At 39.4% G+C, this 19,215-nt stretch overlaps 1 protein-coding gene across 2 annotated transcripts in view; it reads right to left on the bottom strand.

The window, feature by feature from the left end:
• Positions 1-16,148: 16,148 nt before the first annotated feature.
• The window catches only part of ITGB1 (integrin subunit beta 1), a 44,636-nt gene continuing 41,569 nt past the window's right edge, over positions 16,149-19,215 (bottom strand). For both annotated transcript variants that reach the window (XM_066991519.1, XM_048076595.2), the window contains one exon: positions 16,149-17,356. Coding sequence is in view for 1 of the 2 variants with exons in the window: in XM_048076595.2 (XP_047932552.1) it covers positions 17,291-17,356 (66 nt within the window). In the remaining variant the exon portion in view is untranslated. The remainder of the gene's footprint in view (positions 17,357-19,215) is intronic.

Genomic DNA, 19,215 nt, shown 5'->3' with positions numbered 1-19,215 from the left:
CTCTAAAACAGGATTCTCTTTGGGGTTTATCTATACATTAAGTCTGATGTATTGGAAAGATTTATTTATTCTTTTTCCCACAGGGTGAGAAAGAGATTCTCTTTCCCCCTGTCTAAAAGGCTCATTTCTGTTTTTTGTTTGTATGTGATGGGAATACACCACCTGTTGCCTGTGTGTAAAACAGAAAGTATTGACGTTAGAGGCCACATCTAGCTGCACTTTAATGTCAGATTATTTTAATTAAAGCCTGAAGCTCCAGTAACAATAAGGACTTTAGATTACTTGGTTGCTCTTTGTCATCCTACATTATTCATTTCTGAATTGCACAGCCCCAGCTGGGTTGACCAATTCCAGGCCCAGACCGCTGCTATCGTGTGACTATAGGTGTGAACATGCGGTGAACAACGAGCACAACACTGTGGTGCCTGGGTTCCCCGTATTTTGTGACACTACATGCAAACACACAGCTCAACAAGGACGATCAATTATTTTAGCTTTGTTTTCGTTAAAGTTGTTTTGTTGTACTAATTGCGCACAGCAAACAAGGCCTCGGCTCGGGAGACCGTGCGCTCCCCTCACAGCCAAGAGCCGGATTGGCACTGGGCAGGCCAAGCCCCCTCCAGCCGGTGTGTGTGTGTCTGTGTCTGTGTCTGTGCGTGTGTATACCGAGAGGGGGTGCCCCTCTGGCTCCCACCTTCCTCCCCTGAGCCTTGCTCTGGCAGCCCTTCGCTGCATCCCGCATTTGATCCCTAGATCCGGTCCCCAGATCGAAGTTCCAGAGCTTGAACTTGAAGATGGTGATAGGATTTGCGCTTTTTCTATACAGTTTCCAGAAGGACAAGATATAATTCTTTCATCAAATGGCACAGATATGGAACTAAATTGTCATATCGGCTTCAGATCATCTAGGCCAATTTCGTCTTTACGGAGTATATTCTTCACTGATGAAGAAGAAAAAAGGCAAGGAAGAAGAGGAGCTGAAGTGGGAATTTACAGGAAGAGCGTAAGCTGTCTTTGCTCCTCTGTGACTTCAGGGCTGTTTTTGTTAGTGGCAAGGGAACTTTTGCATGCCTAGACAGAAGGAGAAATGACCAGGGATACAGATATTCTTAAAGAACAAGATAGGTGTATGGACTAGAGTGTACTAACAACCCCGAATTTTGGTGCAGGAAGAACCAGGAGCTAGCCCACATCTTTTGCTACAATACTGGAATCTGCTGAGGTTAAGGTACATCCGGGTGCATTCTCAATAGTTATAGCTGTTGTATAGTTTGCAATGGAACACATCAAATTAGAGCTACTGAAGGAGTTACTGTCCTCAGTAGGACTGGACTGTGAAAGCCCCTATCCCGATGTATATTTTACTTTAACTGGACTAGAGGATTCAAAACATTATGACTAGTGTCTTCCCAAACCCTGCATTACCCACAGAGAAAAGCATATGCAGAAGGTGCTATTCAAATTAGTCTTAAAAAAAGACATCACTGCTTTCAACAAGCAACAAAAAATAACCAAGTAAAGCTAGAGGTAATGTTCTCATTAATACAAAATACCTTTTATTCCTATGTCTGTCAAGTTTTCTGAAAACTCTTTTAGAGATGGATAGAACTGATCTGTAGCTAGATGGATTTGAGGTGGATGTTTGTTCTGTATATCTGTGAACTTCTTGCAGCCAAGAATGATTTGATTATTTGAAAGAAAAAAAGGAAAAATTAAGGAACCTCCTAAAATAAATTTTCTTGCTACAAAAGCTCTCTTCTGACTCCTCTGAATTAGAATCCTGATCTAAGAGTATGATGAAAAATGTTGCACTCCAAGTTGGAAATTGGAGAGGAAAATGTTCATGTAAATGTAAGAATTGTACTCAAACAGCTGATGTTAACCTTTTAAAGAAAAACTTTAAACCTGAGAAGCAACAGGTAGTTTCTACATTTCCCGTGGGGATAGTGTACTTTTCTGTATTTTGTTTCCATACAAACAGTTCAAAATTTTAAAGTCATGTTGTCAGTCATACAACCAGACAACATTGCATGGCATTACATGTTCCCCCCCCAGATAGATCAAGCCCTGAATGCAAGACCAGACATGTAAATAATGCCAACATGTAAAACTAACTTGTAAATACATTGCTTTTTGGCAGGCTTTTTGGCACTTTGTGGGGCTTAACTGTACTTCAGTGAGAAGAATGTCTTCTGGTGTGAACTGAAATTATACCTCTCTGCCACAATGTCTTTTTTTTTGGGGGGGGGGGGGGGGGGGGGGTTGTTAATTCCTTGTGGACACCTGAAGGAGTTGCAAAATAATAAAATTTAGGTGAAGGAAAAGTTCCTTCTCTTAATTGTTGTTGTTGTTTTTGTTTTCTTTGCCATACAGTCTTAAAATGAAGGTCCCATTTTCTGGCCTTTGGCAGATTGTAAGCATGCCAGAACACTTCACATTATGTAGATCACATTTGTCTGAAATGATAATATCGTACCTATAGTCTGCTGCAGGCTGAAAAGTAGCCTATGCCTCAGGTACTGTTTTATGCCTTTGCTTTTGTTACTACATCCTTGTACGTCTTCAAAAGGGAAATGAAATTATCCTATTCAGAAGAAACACCATCCAGAAGAAACTTCAGGCGTTAGGGCCTGAATTCTCACTGAAATCAAAGGCAGGTATAGAATCGTAGAGTAGTCTGAGTTGGAATGGTCCCATAAGGATCATCGAGTCCAACTCCTGGCACCACACAGGTCTACCCAAAAATTCAGACCATGTGACTAAGTGCACAGTCCAAATGCCTCTTAAACTCTGACAGGGTTGGTGCTGTGACTACTTCCCTGGGGAGCCTGTTCCAGCGTGCGACCACCCTCTCAGTGAAGAACCTCTTCCTGATGTCTAGCCTAAACCTCCCCTGCCTCAGCTTGACACCGTTCCCGCGGGTCCTGTCACTGGTGACTAAAGAGAACAGATCGGCGCCTGCCCCTCCACTCCCCCTCGTGAGGAAGCTGTAGACCACGATGAGGTCTCCCCTCAGCCTCCTCTTTTCCAGGCTGAACAGGCCAAGTGACCTCAGCTGCTCCTCATACGTCTTCCCCTCTAGGCCCTTCACCATCTTTGTAGCCCAGTATCTTACTGACTTGAAGAAAGAGGCTTTAATCTATCCTGGTTTGTTTACTAACAAAGGAGCATGAAAGAGACGCGTGTCCTTGTCTCTGAAGAGGAGGTGAAGGAACAGCTAGTGCAAGGAACACAAAAATCAGTTGTGCCAGACTAATATGTGGTTGTATCTGAGCTTGGAGACTGCAACCCTATTCAAACTTCCAGATTTAGAGGAACACTTTGGCTGCAGCCTAAAAGCCATGTGTACATAAGCTCCCCCAAGCCAGCCAATCTTCTTCCCATGACCTGCCAGGAAACAACAATCACAGAATCACAGAATCATCTAGGTTGGAAGAGACCTCCAAGATCACCCAGTCCAACCTCTGACCTAACACTAACAAGTCCTCCACTAAACCATATCACTAAGCTCTACATCTAAGCGTCTTCTAAAGACCTCCAGGGATGGTGACTCCACCACTTCCCTGGGCAGCCTATTCCAATGCCTAACAACCCTTTCCATAAAGAAGTTCTTCCTAATATCCAACCTAAACCTCCCCTGTGCAACTTTCGCCCATCCCCCCTCGTCCTGTCACCAGGCATGTGGGAGAACAGACCAATCCCCACCTCGCTACAGCCTCCTTTAAGGTACCTGTAGAGAGCAATAAGGTCGCCCCTGAGCCTCCTCTTCTCCAGGCTGAACAATCCCAGCTCCCTCAGCTGCTCCTCATAAGACTTGTTCTCCAGACCCCACACCAGCTTCATTGCCCTTCTCTGGATTTGCTCGAGCACCTCGATGTCCTTCTTGTAGCGAGGGGCCCAAAACTCAACAGTACTCAAGGTGCGGCCTCACCAGAGCCGAGTACAGGGGGACAATCACTTCCCTAGCCCTGCTGGCCCCACTGTTTCTTATTCAAGCCAGGATGCTGTTGGCCTTCTTGGCCACCTGAGCACACTGCTGGCTCATATTCAGCCGACTATCAACCAATACTCCCAGGTCCTTCTCTGCCAGGCAGCTTTCCAGCCACTCATCTCCCAGCCTGTAGCGCTGCTTGGGGTTGTTGCGCCCCAGATGCAGGACCCGGCACTTGGCCTTGTTGAACTTCATACAACTGGCCTCAGCCTGTCGCTCCAGCCTATCCAGATCCTCCTGCAGAGCCTTCCTGCCCTCGAGCAGATCGACACACGCACTTAGCTTGGTGTCATCTGCAAACTTACTGAGGGTGCACTCAATCCCCTCATCCAGATCATCAATAAAGATATTAAAGAGAACTGGCCCCAGTACTGAGCCCTGGGGGACACCATTAGTGACCAGCCTCCAACAGGATTTAACTCCATTCACCACAACTCTTTGGGCACAGCTACCCAGCCAGTTTCTAACCCAACGAAGCGTACGCCAGTCCAAGCCAAGAGCAGCCAGTTTCTTGAGGAGAATGCTGTGGGAAACGGTGTCAGAAGCCTTACTGAAGTCAAGGTAGACCACATCCACAGCCTTTCCCTCATCCACCAAGCGCATCACTTTGTCATAGAAGGAGATCAGGTTCGTCAAGCAGCACCTGCCTTTCATAAACCCATGCTGACTGGGCCTGATCGCCTGGTTGACCTGCAAGTGCCGCATGATGACACTCAAGATAATCTGCTCCATGAGCTTCCCTGGCACTGAGGTCAAACTAACAGGCCTGTAGTTTCCTGGGTCAAGCTTCTGGCCCTTCTTGTAGATAGGCGTCACATTTGCTAGCCGCCAGTCGACTGGGACCTCCCCCGATAGCCAGGACTGCTGATGAGTGATGGAAAGCGGCTTGGCCAGCTCTTCCGCCAGTTCTCAGTGTAGGCATGTAACCAAATTAAAGCCCAAACCTTCAGCCCAGTCCTTGACCTGAATAGTGAGTGAGGATCCGGATCCTGGCATTTATATGTGATAGTTTATACGCAGCCGAAGTAAATAGTGTAGTCAGAGGTCACGGGGCTAGATTTTGAAAAGTCCTACATGAAGAGATCTCAGAAAAGCAAATTTAAATAACATTTATGTCAAGAAAAGTAATTCTGATTGCTATATTCTTTATCTGTCGTGACGAGACAGATGATAATCTATGATAGCAATTTTGCCTTTAAGGTCATTTTCTTTTTTCTTTTATTTCTTTTATTTCTTTTATGTCTTTTATTTCTTTTATCTATCTATCTATTTATTTATTTTAAGAGGCTCTGTACTAATTTTCCTCACAGAATGACTAACAGAAATATGATCCTTGTGCACCTTTTGTAGTTAATTCATTAGGTCAACTCTAACCACTAGGCCCCTTGTCAGGTTATTTCTCTTAGTGATAAGGAGCAATTGACCTTAAAAGACTGAAGCCAGGTAGATGAGCCTATTCCACAAGGTCTCTTGGCTCCACCCTTGTTAAGCGAAATCTGCCAGGTGTGGATCATTTGACCTTTGCTGTATAGGAAGCATGAGAGCTTGTGGGGAATTGGCTCCCTGGGGGAGTTTGAGGCTTAGGTTGCTTAGGGTGCTTTCCTACTTTCCTACCATGGTGAAATGGACTCAGTGTTCCCTAGTAGGCTGCTTTTTCTTCATGTTTTCTACCATCTCTGTGAAATAGTTTTAGTGACTCTATAAGCTAGCTACATTGATGGTGCCTTCTCAGTACAGTAAAACCCTGGTGGGTATGACTTCACTGTGAAGTAGTTTAGCAGTGACTCAAGCTCAGAAGCTGGCAGGTAAGTGTTCCTGGGTTCTACAGTTGTTTAATGTTGAGGAGTTTGAGTACTTCCTTCACCTTGTTTGTTTTCAGTGAAATTACAATTACTTGCATGGATTCTCAGCTCCCTTTCCAGCCCTTAAAAATATAATAATAATAATAAAAAAAAAACAAACAAACAAAAAAAACTCAGAAGCTCAAATGCGTACAGGTAAGCCTGACTTTGAAGAATGTTCTTAAGTATTTGTTAAGATTGAACAACAGACTGTGTGAAAAAGGTGCCTTAATGTGAATTCAAATTATGCCTTGTGGTAAGTAGAAACAGATTTGGATAGATACTGGTGGCATTATTGTTACTTTCACTAAGTGGAAGTTGTGAGAATGTGCCGTTCATAAAAGAAATGCTGTTTTCCCAATATGCAAGTCAATAGCCTTTAGATTACCAGAAGTTATACCTTCAAGGCGATAACTTTAAAGAAAGAAAGTATTGTTGGACGTTTCCCCTTGACCCCTCTGTAGATTGGCTCCCTGAAGAAAAAGCGTGAAAGGTGTAATTGTTAATAGTTTCTGAGGTAGGGTCAGGGGAAGGTGTTTTTTCCCACTTGTTCACTCTCCCTTTCTTCTCCTCCAGGAGTGTTATGGTAGCTTTCCAAAACTTCGACTATCCTTGGGATGTTCAGACCAGCATGTTCTTATCGTTATGTCTCCTGAATAGACTTCAGGATTTGTCAAAGGTTAAACAAATACTTAAGAGTGTCATCCAGAGATCTGTCCTGAGGCAGGATAGTTAGGAGTGGCAGGGAGAGTGGGAGGATATGGGCAGGCATCTAGAGCAGGGGGCACCTCCACTGGAAAGGCCACGAGGAACCTACAGTGGATGAATTGGCTAAACAACCCTGGCAGTACGAAGAAAGTCTCTCCTCTTCCCTACAGGCCTGCGTCTCGGCTGTGGGTAAACTTTAGGAAGAGGTCCACTGACTGAGAGAATCTACCTCCCTCCCCACCTGTACAAACGAGTGTCTGAGGCATCAGGGGTAAGCGTCCTTCTGTGCAAGCAACATGACAGAGTGGGTACACAGCCCATGCCACCCTGTGGTTGTAACAACGTGACCATGCAGAGGACATGAGAAAAAAGGATGGAAAATCTACATTTACACTACAGGCACAGGTACGTGATCTGGTCCCCGCTTTAAAGGGCTGTTGAACCATGTTGTGCTGTTGCTGGCTCACCTACGTGTACCTTCAGACCTTTGAGAGCTTTCTCAGTGCTAATAATTGTCTATTATGCTGCTAATATCATTGTTAGACTCCCTCCCTTAGTGGAGGCTTTGGGGCTCCTGGCGCTGTAGGTGCATCAGGGAGGCTGTTTTGTTGGCATATGATCCCTGCCAACAAATTCCAAAATCAGGTGTTGTGGGATGTTCTGACCAGGAGATACAGAGAGGAAATTACCTGACGGAAAGCTTGGTAGCTGCTCCTGCAGTAGTCATATCACCTGTGCCCCGTCCTGTGTTTTATGAAGAGTGATCTGCTCCTCTGGGCTTTACTGTATGGAGTCAGATATCACCTGAGAAGCCAAAGAAACAAGAAACTTTCCCAATGCTGGTACTACTGTGTGAGGGAACAGGAGCCTCCCTTGGGCCTGATGTGCTCCTTGAAGTGTGTATGCTAGCGCAGTTAAAAGGCATGTTGTTAATCACATGGGGAATATGTCAGAATACATGTTGCGTCTCCTGTGTGGAACTTGTTCTGTGAAAACCAGAAAACAGGCTTTCTGTCCTGCCTGCACTTAGAAATAACAAAAGAGGCTTTGCAAATGAGGGGACTGGCAACATTGTTTTTACTGAGTTGTGGTTGAAGCACTAATATCTATTAAAACAATTGAAGTGGATTAATTCTTATACTGGTGTGGTTGTCACAATTAAAAATACAACATTTGGATTAGATTTAAAAAACTTTCAGTAGGCTGTACAAAGTTAGATATTGATTTACTTAATTCAACTACTGTCTTGATTTACTTAAAGCTTAGATTACTTTTTACTTGGATGTCTTTTTAAAGGTGGGAAAGAGTTTCCATCTGCTGAGAAACAGTAATATAAAATTGAATTCTTAGAATACTTCTTCTAGTAAGTATTTGTTTCTCTTAGTTTTGCTTGTATCCTAATGTCAAGGTGTCGTTAACTTTCCATTACTTTAAAGGTCATGAATGCTTGTAACTACAGGGAGCTTTTCCACAAATGCAGAAATGGTGAATGCAATAGTGGCAATTATATTCACACTAAAGACTTTCTTTCATGATGTTATAAAATGGATTATAAATAAGCCCTTCTTTCCTATCATATTCCTCTAGTTTCTGTAAGCTAAATTGTGACTTTAGCTTAAAAATCTATATGTATGTATGTGAAACACGGACAAAATTGAAGTATAAAACAAAATCTGATCTACTTAAGAAGGAAAAGAATATATAGAGAAAACATTAATGCCCTTTCATTTGCATGCTGAACACAAGAGCCAAAAGTCCAAAGGTGTTTTCTGCTGTGTTTTTTATGGTGCTCAGAGTCAGCTTGAAGTCAGGGTTATCCAACCAAATCAGAAAAGCCTGAGAGCTCTTTCATTTTTACTACTTCTGGAAATGTGATCATCTTGCAACATTTTGTCTCTGATTACTCTGGAACTGTGCAATGGCTTTTAATTTTTGACTTGGCTATGAGGATTTTTGTAGGTAACCTGAAATGTACCAAGCACTTTAAAAAATATATATATTTTTATGTAGTGCTATGGAACACATTTGCTTTTAAATGTGCCAAACATTACTTTGAACCTAAGTGAAAGTATGTAATATTCTGTGCTTTGTTCTGAAAAAACACTTTTTTTATACAATTGCTGCAGATAAATGGTTACTACAAAAAGCAATAATACATCCTCTTAAAAGTAAACAGTACAATTTCTTGCTTACCTGTTTTCTTTATATTTTTGTTTTTTAAAAACAATACAATAATGCCATATTCTTCCCAGCGATTTGATTTCCTTGATAGCGATCAGGGAGCTGGATTTAACTTTTCAGCAGTATGACTAGGCAGCAGTGGGAAAGATCAAAACAAAACATCAGTTTGATTTGTGTACACAGTGACCTACCTCTTAATTAGATTTTCCCCATTTAATCTCCCCCATTTAATTAGTTGTTTATATCGGTTATAAGTAGAGGATGGGATTGCATGTGCTGGGGGACAGGGCTATGAGTTGTTGAACACAGTAGTTTTGGTACAATTTTAGGTTTAAGTTTGCAAGGAGGTGGAGAGAATTCATGTTCTGTGTACCAGTTTTGTAAAACCTCAGCTGTCTGCTATTAGCTGTTGCTGAAGGCATAGCAGAGGATGTCTTGGTGTGACTGGACATAGTGATCACAGTATAGCATGTGATTACGTACTGCCATTTTGACCAGCTCATACAACTCTTCTATGTAGATCTCACTCTTTAGGTTGGTTCTAACCTCTTCAGTTTGAATTCTAACCTAAATTCCTACCCCATTTTCTTGATATTTACTTTTATTGGCCGCGTATTTACACACAAATTGTATACAAGAAGCACTATTAATGGTAAAGCAACCCTGGGAAGCTATAGGCTATTATTCTAGGGAGAAACTGTGCAGCAGGGGTAATGTTATTTTGTGTCTTAGCCAGCCAGGAAAAGCTTTGGAAAACACAGTAACTTATTTTGCCTGTCTTCCTTATACCAGGAGTGACCTGGAAGGGAAAGGGAAATACCAGCTTCTCCTGCATTGTTTAGGGAGGGAGGCTTGAAACAAGAGGAAGATGTGCTCAGAGTTACTAAGAAAATGAGCTTGAACGAATTTGGGTTTGTTCATTTGCAGGCAATACACCCACTTACATGAAACCCTTTTGCAGTGTCTAAGCACTACTTTTATATTGGTCTGATATTAACTGGTCCTGCTAGTCCAGCCTAATGCTGTTACTGCTTGTTGTTACCAGAAATGGGCAGTATCACATGGACACGTGTGAGGAATGAGAGAGTTTCCATAATTAGCGCTCTCTCCCAGCCTTAACAATGCCTGTGGAAATGGATGTTTCATAGCTTTCTACAGCCTTCAGCCTGTCTGAAAAGATGTACCTCCTCAGACGGGGTTGAATGAAAGCAAAATAAAACCTGATAGGTTTGGCCGTGAACAAGTGAAATTGCAGTTTTTGTCACTCTGACGGTATTGATTAAACATAGTTTTGTATTAACAGCTGACGAGGGTTTTATACTGCGGTAAGCATTTAGCCAGTCCCAGACTTACCCTCATACACCCATGGCACACCTTGATGATGACAGGAAACAGCTGCCGTTCCTGCAGGAAATGTGATTGCGATCATGTCTTTCCTTCCTTGGGTGTCCTTCCTTTTCTACACGTTATTCATTAATTGCTGTGTGTTTATTTTGGTTTTAAACATCTGCTTTGCACAGCTCCTGATAGCACAAAATGAAAATGTTCCAATCTGTATGAGTCTGCTTTACCACAGCACTTTTGGCTTCTGGTACTCTAATAGAAGCTGCTTATGCATTAAAAATATTAAGAAAATGATTGTCCTGACTGTGTCCTTAAGCTTTCCTCAGATCTTCCTGTCTTCTCACAAATCAATATTAAGTTTTAATTTCCTTGTAATCATGTTTACAGAAGCATGTAATTCTGTCTCCCTAAACATAACAAACAATAACAGGAGTCAATTTTGTACGCTTACACTAGCAAGCTTTGTCTTTAGCTTGCTCTCTGGCTTCATGTCTTCAACACAGACTGGAACAGGTCTGTTGCTCATGGCATTTGACAGGTGCTAATTGACTTCTGTCAATACTTGGCTAATTTAAAACTAGCTCAGATATTTCTTTAACTTGGTAAGTAGCTATAGTCTACCTAATACGAGGTTTGATTTTATATATTATTTGAAGTAAGATGTAGGTTCGTGTCACCTGGATGCTTGCTGAAAAACATTATGTCAAAGAGAACTGGGAGCTGATGGAAGAATTCAGGTAGGACAGTATTGAAGCAAGGGCACATTAACAAATTGAAAGGGTTTTTATAAGGGTTTCCTAACCTTATATAAATACTGGAGGGAGGCCACTTATCTTTGTCCAAACAGGGAAGAGAGAGGATGTTAAGCAGAGCTCAGACATTGGTGAGGAAAGAGAGAGGAAATAAGATCCTCAATCCTCCCTCTGCATTTTTTTAATTTTGTGAGTGAAAACTGTAAAAGTATCCTGAGATTATGTACCTGAGTATCCAGAAAGTTATTTTTGGAAAGTAAAGATACTTTTTTTTGGAAAGAAAAATAGATCTTTTCCAGAAGATTACTCAAAGATGATAAAACCTTGAAATGACATAATCTGAGAGAAGGACAGAGGGAGAATATTACAAGAAGAGCAATTAATGATGCTGAGCTTGATTTATTAGTCATCAGCATAGAAATGATAACTGAAGATGTGTCAGCTGATGAAATTGCTTAGAGAGAACCTAATGTGAGATGAGAAAAAGGCAATGGATGCTGTCCTGGGGTATACCAAGAGTGGGAAAACAGCAAAAAGGCTCATCAAGACTAAAAGAACAGTCTTGAAATGGACTGTAACAAGAAAAGCAATCTTCAAGCCTAGTGGGTGTGAAGTGCTGGGAAGGCAAGATGGGTCAATGGCATCCAAAATAGGAAGAAGACAGAGAGAGAAAAGATGGGAGAAGACCTCATGCATTCCCCATCTATACATCTGACCATGATTCCCTCTTGTTATTGTAACATGTAAGATGGGAAGATACGATCCAGAGATCGGAATACGAATCACAAGTGCATTGTGATACAAATAAAAAGATAATCTTTGTTTTGCAGGGCTTAAATATATAACACATATAGAAGGGCAGGGCTGACAAAGATAATATAAGGCACAAAAGCAATGGTGCTTCTGCAATTTTTCATGTTGTTATTTAAGTATGAGGAGATAACTTTCAAGGCAAAGATTTCTTTTAAACATTACACTACAGGCTGATAACTTACTATATTATGGATGTCATTTCCAATATAAAGTTTTATGTTTAAGGTCAATCTGATAGGATTCAATTTTTAAACAAAGTACATAAAGGTAGTTTTCTAATTAACCACCTATATTTTACAGTCATTGCAGAGGATAGACTAAATGAGCTACCAAAACAGAAGAGTTCTTGTGATTTTTGGTATCAAATCTGAAAGGAAACATTGCCTTCAGGAAACTGTCTCCGGCAGCTAGCCGAACAGGCAGCATGCGTGGAAAGCACGCAGCTGAAGTCTGATACCGTATTGCTTACGGACACACAAAATTGTTAGTGAACACACTGGAGTTATTGAGGCAGTCTTATCTTCATGGAGTAACAGTACGGGATTTTTATGAACATGGAAATGATTTTAGAAAAATGTTAATGTTTAGAATTCTTTTGTTTGAGACTGATGTGAAAACAGTTAGAAGGCATTGTCTATTTTCGCATGTCAAATTAATCATTGACTAAAGGAATGAGCAGTTCTGGCACTGGAGAGTGATATGTTAGGTTGCCTAAGTGCTACTTTGGTATTTTTTTTAAAGAAAATACATTTTTAATGGCTGATAACTTAGGAGCATAGTACTTGAATATACATAAAAATATCCTCCTGATCCTTGTCTCAAGTACTAGATAGTCACTATAATTGGAAAATGTTTGCAAATGTATTATATAATAAGGTAAATGTTTCAGCAGACAGAAATTAGTTAACTATTTATTTATTTTTCCCTTTAAGCTGCACAGAGACAGGGTTTTACATACCTGCATGGTCTCTTTTGTGAAACTGTCCATAAAGTTTATAGAATAGTTTCGTTCTTCTGTGTACATATTTTTGAAACAACTTGAAGTAAATGTTGTACCTGATATTTAGTGTATTGTTTTTACTATGGGAATGCAAAGGCAAGTTTAATCAGCCTCTGAACTGTATTATACCTGTCCACACCCAGGGGAGGCTTGGTGCTCTGGATCCTCAATGAAGATAACACAAAAGTGTCCAGTGCAATTCAGTAAGTGATCCACAATTTTATTTTTCATAATTCTTATTTAATTTCTTATTTGTTGACTATGGATAATGCTTCAAGTGGGAACACAGAACCATTGTATTTTAGTTTTGGGGATTAAATTGGTTGGTATGTGGTTTGTTTTGCTAAAACACCAATTCTCATAGAAATGTAGATGGATATGCTTCCAAGTCTTAGGTGGTTTTGAATATCGCATATATTATAAATATTATTTCAGGAGGAATTCTTTCAGAAAGAAAATTCAGGAGGTAACAAAGAGGATAGATTTGCATACTAACCTGAAATCAAACTGGAAAGGTCTGTATTTTTTATACTCTGCCATTTTGAAATTAAGCATTGCTGTAGATGGTTTGATGTTTTCCAGTCTTCCAATAATAATATGCAATCAGTTATCACCCTTAGACTTTCTGATACACCTATTGTATCAGCATTCTTATTTCAGAAAGCAGAAATACTTAGACTATTACTGCTTTTGTAGAACAGATGTATTTGATCTGTTTTACTGTTTTTCTGTGCCTTTTTATTTTTATGGGGCTTTGAAGTAGGCCTTGATCCTGATTCCGTACTCTTCCACAAGTGTATTACTGATTATTCTTAGGGCCTTGTGCTTTGGTTAGGAAATACTTTTAGAGTAAAATGTCTGACGCTTTAGATATGCATTCATTTTTCACCTGTCTTCACCCTGTACTAACATAAAAATTAAATTATATGAGAATAAAGCAATAGTTTGTTCATTTTCAGTATTTGTTTTACATCACTTAATTACTCGATCTAATGGAATGCAGTGGTTTTATTAAACTATATGGACTGTTTTGTATTGCCATGATAGTATTGTTGAAAAAATGCAAGCATTTTTTCCATGTTCAGCATTTCAGTTTTCATTTTACAGAGACACTCTTTAATACCAATCACACCTTGCATAAGTGCCATGTTTTGGCTCCACCCTTGTCTTTGGTATACGACCTCACAGTTAGCAGAGGAAAGGAAAAAACAGGTCATGATGAGTAGGTGTATTAGAGGCAAATCCACAGTACCTAATATATGAAGAACACTCTACACTTACATCTACAGCGTTAACTCATTCTTCACACTGAGGTAGTTTTAGCTGATAATGAATATCTTGATAAGAAATACAACTTGAAAATTTCAAATAGCAAGAAAACTGACATGTAAAAGACTATTGAATATAGTTTGCAGACTGATAATGGAAGTCTTATTCTTTAAATCATTTAACAGTGACATTAAATATAAAGTGTGCATTAATGTTTGCTTTGTCAATCCTAATATATGTAAAATGAGATATGAAAACGAGTTTAAAATTTCACATAGCAGAGAATCAACAATGCAGTACTCTTAGATCTTTTCTGGATCAAAATACTTGGTTTATGTACTGTGTAACACAGTATTGAAGTATGTCAAGACAGATCATACAACCATCCTATGAAGAATGAACATACAGTGTATCTGATAACTTTCCATTGACAATATTTTACTCATTTTGTTTTAGAAGATATTTCTTAGATTGATATGTATCATTCTCTTCAGTTCATCATTAATCTTAAAAAAAGTCCTGCCTTCAAAAATTAGTATTTAACCCCAACATTCTTAAGTTATTTGATATGATGCCGTAGAGGTTGTTTTTTCCTAGCTGTAATTTATCCATTTTAATGAGAAATATATTAACCCCATGTGATTATCATTAATAGGCATTCACTTGAATTACTTTGCAGCACTATGTCATGATACTTGTATTCACAGTTGCTTATAAGTATTTTCTTTCTGCCAAATACTTTTGATTTCTTTTTCAAGAAAAAGAATTGCTTAGAAAACAGCCTGTAAACAGTACAGCTTTTTAGCTAGAGTATTCTTTATCACCTCTTCTCCTTGATCAAAACCAAAGCCTCAGTAAATAGTTTTACTTCAGAAAAAGGTGTTGTTTTGATATATTTAAGTCACATTTATAGTAAACAAAGATAATGAGATCTTCTGGACAAGACTTGATCATGTAATCCTTTTGGACAGAGAGGGAAGAGAGTGTTACTTGACTAAGAATAATATGTAAACACCAGTTGATTGAGTTAGGCTGTCACACATTGACATTTCCATTCAGGGAAAATTGATAAAAAAAATAGAGAAATACCAACTTTTTGACTATAGATAATTTTGTCCAAAGTAAATCTGATTAAATTATTATTTACAATGCTTTTGTCTTCTGTATTTGGAAAGGGAACACAAGCGCCTTCTCAAACTAAGAAGCAATCCAGAGCAGTGCTGTGGACTTTGTTATGAAGGACAGCAGGCTACACTATTCTACACTATTGCATGGCTTCTTCCAATCTGTGAATTTGCTCTCACTTGCACCAACCAGCAAAAACCGTACCTGTTGCCAAATCCAGTAGCCCAAAAGAAGCAAGGCTGCTGCAGCACCATGTCGCCAGGGCCAATTGATAGTGAGGTGAAGCACACAGCAAGTGTGTACACACAAAATATGCACATAGTACATAGATAGACAGAAAACAGCACTCGGGATGAATGCCCTCATCTGATTTCCCCTTTCTGGCTGATCACAATGAAGGCCCAGTATTGGGAGACAGACAGACAGTGTCTGTCCCTGCAGTGACTGGGCTTGGTCTAACCAGGAGCTGGTCCCTGTATCTCCATTCCCCTGTTGCTGCTAGCTGTGAAGGTGCTGCTCCAGCAGTGATGCAGATCTCCCCCCCTTGGAGACACCAACACACACAGGCACACCATATCTACTGCTACTTCAGTTTATCCTGAGAAGTTTAAAAAAAAAAAACCACAAAACCCAAAAATCGTACAGAGTCGATTCCATGAACATACTATACCATGTTTTTAATTACAAAGTGGTTTTGATAATACATCTAGAACATTGCACCCTTAAAAATTCATTAACATTTTCTTTTCCTAAAAATGCATTATTTTTCTCATGTGTTGTGAAACAGCATTAACCACATAGTCCATTTGATAGAAGAGTATTGAACTACAGCACTTCTTTAGCACACATACAAATAAAAGGCAGTGGCTTAACATCAGTTGTCACTGTACGTGATACGTTGATGCTGTATGTGCTGCACCCTGGCCTTTATGCATTTTTATACAACAAATGACTTCTGTTACCCAAGATTGCTTTTACCTAACCTACCTTTTTAACCTAAATTTTCTCAAATTTGATGTAAAAGATGTACTTTGTATTATTAAGATATCTATTACCTCTTTCCCAGACACAGTTCTTTATTTTTTTCCCCAATAGTATCATCTTTAAAAGACAAAGAGACAAGATTAAAGTATTTTAAGGTACTTTTATTTAATAAATAACTTCAGTAATAGCACTGTAAAAAGTGAACATCTGTTAAAATAAAAAGGCACTTAAAACAAGAAGATGACTAGGATGCAGTTTGAATGGTCAAAGGCAAATATACATGGCACATGTCAAAAATGTGTGACTTGTCACATGACAAACTATGCAATCTTAGCTACAGGGCAAAGGCAAATTTACAGCTAAGACTGCCCAAAAAGAAAAAAAAAAAAGCTTGTGTTGATACAAAAATATTACAAAAAGAATTGCAAACAAATACATTAAAAAGATTAGAAGGGTGACAAAGCACCAGGCTTTAAACTAAGGAAACTACAGAAGAAAGACACAGTATGACATAAGGCCCTTATGGGTTTTGAGGATGTCTTGGTAAAGTACTTCATGATACTGCCACCCAGGGCTTGAATTTACAAAGAAAAACTAGGCAAGTTACCAGTCAGCAACTTTTTCAGTAATGGCACGTGTTTTAAAGCTATTTATTCCTTCTTAAAATTCTTTCCAAACCCTTTCATCTTAACCATAACCTGGCAATAAGCAATTAAAAATAAGTATGCACACACTTTTTCAATCCTTTACTCTCCTCGTTTCCAACTTACTCAACTTACCATATACTTAATCATATATCTAGTAAGTAGAACACCAGTTATTCACCAGCTCCATGCTACATGAGTTTAATTATACCTGCAAACTCAAGCCCTGATTTCCCTGTAAAGCTAAAAAATTTTAATACTAAATGGCTAGGCAGAGCCCTCATGCTGATTGCTTTAACCATTTCCCTCCCATCATGTCATAGCAGTATCACACCCTGTAGAAGATCTAGATTCACAGCAAGGGAGTGGAAAAAGGTCAAAAAGGCACCATGTGACCTTAGCTGACTAGGCTATACAGTCTCAAGTTTTTTTGTCAGACCCCGGCACTGATTATTTTTATTTGCAAAAAAAATAAAAATAAAAAAATTACATATGGTACATTCTCAAAACCTGAACAGGAAAACAAACCTATATGTAATGAATTAGTAAAATCACTGCAGTTTGCCCTAAATCTATCTTACTGTGACTACAAAAATTGCTATGCTGCATACAGTGTTGTGAAGTTATACAAGCAGTGTTCATTTTCCCTCATATTTAGGATTGACCACAGTTGTCACTGCACTCTTGTAAATAGGATTTTCACCCTAGAAAAAGAAAAACATTTATATTAACATTCAAAGAGATGAAAAAAGCACTGTGTTTGCAAGAAGTATGAAAATTAGCTTAAGAAATTATCCACAAATGTTTTGTTTGTATACAAACAGCTTAAGTCAAACTATTTTTCCCTCTTGCAACTTTAACAAAGGCATGCTTAGCTAATAAAGCAAAGGGTTAGGGCATGATCCTATTCAGTTTATGCCACAGGTTTCCTTCAATACTGCTGCACCTCATATGCTCGTATCTCAGGGCTGAGCAGTCAACTCAGGTCTGTAGCCCATTATGCTTTTTTAAAGAACTGCAAACGATATCTTTTGAAACTATGACAGATCACAGACCACATTCTGCTATAATTAATATCTGAATAGCTTATTTCATATTATAATTTAATTCTAGTAACAGATTGGAAAGGCTTGTACTATTTTAACAATACACATACAATATTTAATGTTGAACATTAGCACTTGTCATTCTCATTTTATTCCTGCAGGTTTCCCCCCATCCCAATATACAGAAAATGCATAGTTAAAACTAAGAGATTAGTGTCCTGGTGAGAATGCTGTAATAAAAACATTATTTCTACTGATAAGAGGAATGCCCACATAACTGCTTATCTCTCTCTTACTGAGATTTGAAACCCTCTAAAATAAGCTTACTTTAAGTTTAAACTTCCCTTGTCCCCAAGTTTCCTTTTATCTCAGTAAATCTTACTCCATTTATGGCACATCTTTGCACACCTACGATGAACTCGTTGAACTCTAAATGAATAGATAAATCTTATTAGAAAAAACTCCACCTGCTAGAACTCCACTGATACAGCCTGCATCTCCAGTACTGTACTCTTACCACAACTACACTTCAAGCTAAATAAACATTGTTTATCAATGTAAAGCTCTTCTGTGCATGTATGAATAATTTCTGAGGAAATTCAGTACAGAGCAGATCTCAGCCTGAGCACTGCTCTGGCTAGAACTGTATCTGGCCTTCATTAGCAGCAGGGGAATATCTGAAGGTTAGGAAGGGAGTATCTTTGAGGTTCCTCCCAGCTGAGATAACTTATAACACCATTATTCAATTCTGCCCTATTAAATTACAAACCATTTAAAACATTTCAGGTTAAAATTATTGTTCCTACAGTCAAAGGAAATCCTAGCCCTACACCCCAACCCTGGATGACATTTTTTTTCCTTTAATCTTTGATAGTCTGGCTTTGGGTGTAGAGCAAACTGTGTCTGGTAGAGACTTATTGCTTTAATAAAGTAGATTTTCAAGTAGTCTTTTATCGTACTTCACACAGCACTTCAGCTCAGATGGCACATAGCAGGTGTTCTGTAAAGTGTCTAAACCTAAGTGACTAGTATTACTCATTAAACGGGTTGCATCTTGCCATGAGATGCTGTTCCGAATATTCATTTTATTTCTAAGAAACCCAAAGCCCCTGTAAATATATGTGATTTATAGAGATTAAGCATGCCTGTTTTTTCCAGGGTCGTAAACCTTGAACATCAACTACAAATACCACAGGATGTGCCAAAAGGTGACAAGGCAAGCAAGAAACAACTTGGTCTGAAACCTTCATATCAATTCCTAGGAAGTTTGTTGCCTTCTATTTGTGAGACCTGGCAAGGGACAAGTGACTGTACCCTAACAGAGGCAGCTCCTGCTGCTAGGGCAAGGCCAATTAGCTGGTATTCTGCCTTTCTGTCACAGTTTCTCTCAGACAAAAAGGGTATTTTCTCCTTAAAGTAGGCTTTTCTACATGCCAGAACCAAAGAAGCACATGCAATCTTGCTAGATCTGCCACCCCAGCCTAATCTCTCAAGTCCAGAAACTGCACTGCTGGACA

The sequence above is a fragment of the Anser cygnoides genome, chromosome 2, assembly GCF_040182565.1.
Source record: "Anser cygnoides isolate HZ-2024a breed goose chromosome 2, Taihu_goose_T2T_genome, whole genome shotgun sequence".
Taxonomy (NCBI): domain Eukaryota; kingdom Metazoa; phylum Chordata; class Aves; order Anseriformes; family Anatidae; genus Anser; species Anser cygnoides.
This window is presented reverse-complemented; position numbering and strand designations above follow the sequence as displayed.